Genomic DNA, 6,495 nt, shown 5'->3' with positions numbered 1-6,495 from the left:
CAGCCCCATAAAACAAAACGAGACTAATGGGGCACAACAGCCCAGGGACAAGGACTAGAAGGCAGGAGGGGACAGGAAAGCTGGTAATAGGAAACCCAAGGTTGAGAAGGGAGAGTGTTGACATGTCGTGGGGTTGTTAACCAATGTCATAAAACAATATGTGTACTAACTGTCTACTGAGAAACTGTTCTGTAAACCTTCATCTAAAGTAAATTTAAAAAAAGAAGGAAAGGCTTTCATAGAGGAATAATGAAAGGTATGGATGGAAAGATTGTTTGAGGCCAGACAGTGGGAGGGTCATGTATGCTGTGAACTTTATCTTAATAGTTCACTCAACTGAGAGCCACTGAAGGTTTCTGAGCCAAGGTGTGGGCTGATGGAAAGAGCACTCTAAGAAGATACACCTGATGATGCTGGATCAAATGTACTACAGATGTACTGGAAATGTGAAGCACTATTAAGGGAATATTTGAAAGCCAATATGGTATGTAGTTACTTATAACACAATGTGAACTCTGGAGCCAGACTAACTGCATTCAAAACTATTTCTATGACTTACTAGCCTTATACCCTCATTTAAGCTCTGTGTTCCTTAGTTTCCTCATCTCTAGATTAGAGATTACCATAGTACCTTCCTAGAGAGTTGAATGTCAAGAGTTTTTAACAGTGCCTGGCATATAATAACCACTCTCAGAGTTAGCTACTATTATTGTTGTTGTTGCAACAGTCCAGGAAGAAATAGAGATCACTTTAAGCTAATGTGGTTGTGGAATACCTTCATCACCCAGAATACACGTCCTGAAGGAAGCATCCTAATAACACCTACAGTGCCATTCGCAGACCCTACTTCCACAGTAAGAAAATCCCCTAAAAGGCTTCTCGTTGTTGTTAGGTGTCTTCAAGTTAGTTCTGACTCATAACGGCCCTATGCACAACAGAACAAAACACTTGCCCGGTCCTGTGCCATCCTCACAATTGTTGCTATGTTTGAGCTTGTTGTTGCAGCCACTGTGTCAATCCATCTCATTAAAGGTCTTCCTCTTTTTCTTTTACGTTTACCTCCTACTTTACCATGCATGATATCCTTCTCCAGGGACTGGTCCCTCCTGATAACATGTCCAAAGTACGTGAGACGAAGTCTCATCATCTCGCTTCTAAGCAGCATTCTGTCTGTACTTCTTCCAAGTCAGATTTGTTCGTTCTTCTGGCAGTCCATTGTATATTCAATATTCTCCACCAACACCATAATTCAAAGGCATCAATTCTTCTTCAATCTTCCTTGTTCATTGTCCAGCTTTTGCATGCATATGAAGCAACCGAAAACACTAAAGCTTGGGTCAGGCACACCTTAACCCTAGAGTGAGGCACACCTTAGCCCTAGGCTTAGAGTGAGGCAAAAACGGTATTCTTAAAAGAACCTATGGCCCTTTTTATGTGTAACTTGCTAACTCCTGAAACAGCATAACAATAATGTAATAAGGATTCAAAATGATGATAAATTGGAGTTTCAACAAAAATGATAGTAAAATGTCAAATATTATTCAATAGTTGTTCATTTTCTCTGGGGACTCAGCGTTTTTCCCTTTAATTGGCCTAGGCTTATGATAAAGTAAAGCTATTAATTCATCTTTTCAGCAATACAAAGTTTCAAGAAAAAATTTTCCTTACCTAAGCAGTAAATCATTTTAAGATTAAACTATGAAAGGGTATATAAAGGAGCTGCTAGAATTGAAGAACTGACTTCTGAACTATTCTTTATCAAAAAGATCTGAGAATGTTAGAATACAACCCTCTCTGAATACATAATGCCTATTGCAACTCTATTCTGAATAGGATAGAAAAACATAGGAAATGCAATGATTAGTATAAACTAACAAAATAATATTAGAGCAATGTGATCATTCCCATTGAAAAATATCTAAAAAATTATTCTAACATATCTATAATAATATATGCATTTTGGTCCTGATATATGACTCTAAATTTTCAAATCATATGCAATAAACACAAATAATAACTGGTGTTTGCTTTGTACCTAAATAAAACTTAATATTTAGATATTGAAAATGCAATACATTTAAAACAGAGATATAATTACAGTCCTAATTTAGATGAAACCTTTGTCAAATATTCCCAGAATAACAATAGAGAAGTGAGCTCTTACTGCTTTGATCTCACAGCACTGGATTTATGTCTTGTATTTTCGTACTCTATATGCATCTTTTTTCTGCCTGATGATAAACTACTTGATGGGATAGACTACAGTTAATTCATCTTTTGATCAGCCACAGTATGTAGTATTCTGCTACAGATTTTGTTGTTGTTAGCTGCTGAGTCAAATACAAGAGGACTTATCTAAGGTTGACTGTCACATCTTCTCCAGTTTATAAAGGTACCAAATTACAGTTATGTTTACACACTGCATTAGAAATGAAAATCTGTATTTTCAAACCATACATATATATACTAGTTGCTGTCAAGTCAGTTCCAACTCCTGGTGACCCTATGTGTGCAAAGCAGAACTACACTCCATAGGGTTTTCAAGGCTGTGGCCTTTCAGAAGCACATTACTAGGCTTTTCTTACCAAGTGCCTCTGGGTGGTTTTGAGCTACCAACCTTTTGGCTAGTAGTCAAGCACTTAACTGTATGCGCCACCCAGGGACTCCCTGCTACAGATAGAAGAATATTTGCTGAGCAAAGATATCTATTAAAATTTACATTCAGAAACGAATCTCATGCTTAGCATTAGAACCTAAGACTTTCACCAACACTTTTTTTTAATCATTAAATTGTATTTGCTAAATATCTTGTGATGGCTTTAAAATGCTTCAGTTTTTGCATCTTGAAGATATACATAACTGAGTTCTTCTAAAATTTCTTAATCTACCATATAGGTTTTACCAGTGAAACCCACCTGAAATTGTTCACTACAGATTAGTGAGCAAGCACAAGTAAGCCTATGTTTACCTTGCTTACTGGGTCATCCGTCCCTGTCAGGGATCATAAATTTGAAAAGAGGCTTTAATTCTGTAAGAAGGTGCTGTGGGGTTGGGAGAGACAGATGCCAGGCATACCTAGAGGCAGAGTCGTTGATGTGGTGAAAAAACGTGAACTTGTTCACTACAGATGATCTGGTAAACAACCTGCTTACCTTGCCTGTTAGATTAATTCGCCCCTGCTGTCACCCCTCGGGGACACCTAGAAAATACAAATCCCCTGGAGTCACTGAGCCCTACAGGCAGGGAGATGGAGATGCGCTAACATCACCAAGACACCACCACCCCGCCCCCCCGCAGCAAGCGCTCACACCTGTACGCTAAAGCCTGGATTCTAGGGTCCAGCGGCGGCGCCCTGCCTTCATTCAGGCTGTGGTCCGCAGAAACGTGGTTATTGGACGTTGGGGGCTGGGGGGGTGGGGGGAGTGAGAAAAATAACCTGATTAACTTCAAGACTGATAGGGAAGGAAATAAAACAAATCCAATAAGCAGGTACATTATACATACCAGGACACACTTCTGACAAGCTGAGGATCCCCGTACATGCGCAGTATAACTCACTTGGCTACCCGCCCTCCTCTCCCGGGCCGCGCCTAGGCGTAGTGGTAGCGCGCCCTCTACGGGCCTCCGCGTTCTCGCCTTGCGGTTCCGCCGTGATCCCACTCCCCGCCAGCCACGCCCAGGCTCGCGAGAATAAGAACAGAAGCCTCCGGAAAGGACTCTGTGGAACGGAGCTTTCTACTTCTATAGTTTCTACACGGAGAGTTTTAATTCACCGGAAGTAATTGTCGTTAAAAGCCACAGCAAAAAAGAAGGCCCCCTTAACATACTAGGTCTACGGAACCGAGCGGAAGTCTTGGTTCACACGCTTCCCGAAGAGCACCCTGGGAGCCTGAAGGATTCGGAAGCGCCTGGAGCCGACGGGAGAGCCTGGAAGCTCGCGTGGCCGGCTAGCACACGGCGTGTCGCTGAAGCGTGTGGTGCGTGCGCCAAGATCAAGGCGGCCGAAACCCCAGCGTTGGTATAATAACTGATACCGCGTGTGAGACATGGTTGGGAGATCCCGGCGGCGTGCAGCGGCCAAGTGGGCAACTGTGCGAGCCAATTCAGGGCGCACTCCGGCGGACGAAAATGAAGACGACTGCGAATTGCCACCCTCACCTGGCGATTCCAGCTACTACCAAGATCAGGTAGATGATTTCCATGAGGCACGATCCAGGGCCGCCTTGACTATGGGCTGGAACGAATTAGACAGTGGGGACGACGAGGAGGATGGTGAGGAGGAGGAGGAGGTGCTAGGCCTAGATATTGACGATGAGGACGACGAAGATGGTGAGAGTGTGGGAGATGAGGAGGATGGCGATGATAATGATGGTGGTGGGAGCTCCGTGGAGAGCGAGACTGAGGCCTCTGTGGATCCCAGTTTGTCGTGGGGCCAGAGGAAGAAACTTTACTATGACACGGACTATGCCCCCAAGTCCCGAGGCCGGCAGAGTCAACAAGAGGTAGAGGAGGAAGAAAGAGAGGAGGAAGAGGAGGCACAGCTCATCCAGCGGCGCCTAACCCAAGCCCTTCAAGAGGATGATTTTGGAGTCACCTGGGTGGAGGCCTTTGCAAAACCGGTGACCCAGGTAGATGAGGCCGAGACACGGGTCGTGAAGGATTTGACGAAAGTTTCAGTGAAAGAGAAGCTGAAGATGCTGCGGAAGGAATCACCAGAGCTCTTGGAATTGATAGAAGACTTGAAAGTAAGGTTGACAGAGGTAAAGGATGAGCTGGAGCCATTGCTACAGTTGGTGGAACAAGGAATCATTCCCCCCGGCAAAGGAAGTCAATACCTGAAGACCAAGTACAACCTCTACTTGAATTACTGTTCCAACATTAGTTTTTATTTGATCCTGAAAGCTCGGAGAGTCCCTGCACATGGACATCCTGTCATAGAAAGGCTTGTTACCTACAGAAATTTGATCAACAAGCTGTCAGTTGTGGATCAGAGGCTGTCCTCCGAAATTCGTCATCTCCTCACACTTAAGGATGATACTGGAAAGAAAGAACTGAATCTAAAAGTAAAATCCACGAAGGCCAAGCCAAAGTCTGTTTCAGAGACTTCTGCTGCTGCCTCTGATGTTACAGATCTTTCTGATGATTCCAATTTTGATAAAGAAGCTGCACTGAAATACTATAAAGAAATAGAAGACAGGCAAAAGTTGAAGAGAAAGAAAGAAGAAAGTAGCACTGAAGAACAGGCTCTTGAAGATCAAAATGCAAAGAGAGCCATTACCTATCAGATTGCTAAAAATAGAGGACTTACACCTAGGAGAAAGAAGATAGATCGCAATCCCAGAGTGAAACACCGGGAGAAGTTCAGAAGAGCCAAAATTCGCAGAAGAGGCCAGGTTCGTGAAGTTCATAGAGAAGTGCAACGTTATAGTGGTGAATTATCTGGCATCCGTGCAGGAGTTAAAAAGAGCATTAAACTTAAATAAATTTTTTTGCTTAGCTTATGCTTTTTGGCAATAATTTTGAATCAATAAATTTTTTAAACTAGCGAGGTGCTTGTATTAATATATAATACATAACAAATTCTTAAAATTCTCATCAGGGAAGCTGAGTTGGGTTATTGCTCAGTTTGTCCTTATATTAAAGTCATACTAAGAACTGTGGGAGCAATATGAAGGTACTTGGGAAAGGTGGTTTTCAAAAGTTCTCTAATATACTGCCAAGTACTAGCCTAGAAAAATTTCACAGCTGGTCGTGGAATGGTAATCAAATTTACAACACTTTTGTAACTTTTTCACCTAAAGTGAAGAGACTGCACCTTTGGCAGTCATGTTATTTGTAAGATAGCCTATAAAGTAATTGTGATACATTTCACTTACCTAAACATAATGCTTGGGTAGGAGACATTAATAAATGGGTTTAATATAACATGGATTTTTTTTATATTGTGTGTGGTAAAAACTTAAGAGAAACTTTGTTAAAAGTGGGAAAAGAAATATGCCTTAATTATTTTTGAGTATTTTCTAATAGTCCATAATGTAGTAAATAAGATAAACATTCCATTTTTCCTCCTGTACTACTGACCTGAAATAGTTTGTACACATACTCCATTGCTGAAAATTTCTGGTATGATTACTACTAGGTAAGTGGCAACTTCAAGTGATGACAAAGTTATATTTTTCCTTAAGAGTTTTTCTGATATTTATGTAGTGGGAGGATGTTGAGATGGTGAACTTAAAAATACTTAGGATGACTAGTATGCCAGGGAAGAAAATGAGAGGCCTGGGTGAAGGAGAGCACAAAAGAAGTCTTACTGTTTTGTTCTTAAATACTTCCCAGGTACCAGTTGTGTATTACTTCATTTAATCTTTACAATAACTTTGTGAAGTGATGCTGCTCTCTGTTTCACAGATGAGGATGCTGAAGCACAGACGTTAACTTTCCTCAAGGACACATGCTTGGAATTTGTATCCAAGCTGGCTTAATTAGAGCATTCAT

At 41.7% G+C, this 6,495-nt stretch overlaps 1 protein-coding gene across 1 annotated transcript; it reads left to right on the top strand.

Annotated features, from left to right (window-relative positions):
- The first annotated feature begins 3,534 nt into the window (after nucleotides 1–3,534).
- On the top strand, nucleotides 3,535–5,544 carry UTP3 (UTP3 small subunit processome component). Its single transcript, XM_004383330.3, has one exon. The coding sequence runs from the start codon at nucleotides 4,047–4,049 to the stop codon at nucleotides 5,481–5,483; it is 1,437 nt and encodes a 478-aa protein (XP_004383387.1). The 5' UTR covers nucleotides 3,535–4,046; the 3' UTR covers nucleotides 5,484–5,544.
- The last annotated feature ends 951 nt before the right edge of the window (nucleotides 5,545–6,495 follow it).

Source organism: Trichechus manatus, unplaced genomic scaffold (assembly GCF_000243295.1).
Source record: "Trichechus manatus latirostris isolate Lorelei unplaced genomic scaffold, TriManLat1.0 scaffold00108, whole genome shotgun sequence".
NCBI classification, from domain to species: Eukaryota; Metazoa; Chordata; class Mammalia; order Sirenia; family Trichechidae; genus Trichechus; species Trichechus manatus.
The sequence above is the reverse complement of the archived record's forward strand: the minus strand, read 5'-3'. Positions and strand labels throughout refer to the sequence as shown.

Bases quoted from the DNA above. Each gene is read 5' to 3' on its own strand.
- UTP3 (XM_004383330.3), top strand. From the start codon at position 4,047: ATGGTTGGGAGATCCCGGCGGCGTGCAGCGGCCAAGTGGGCAACTGTG.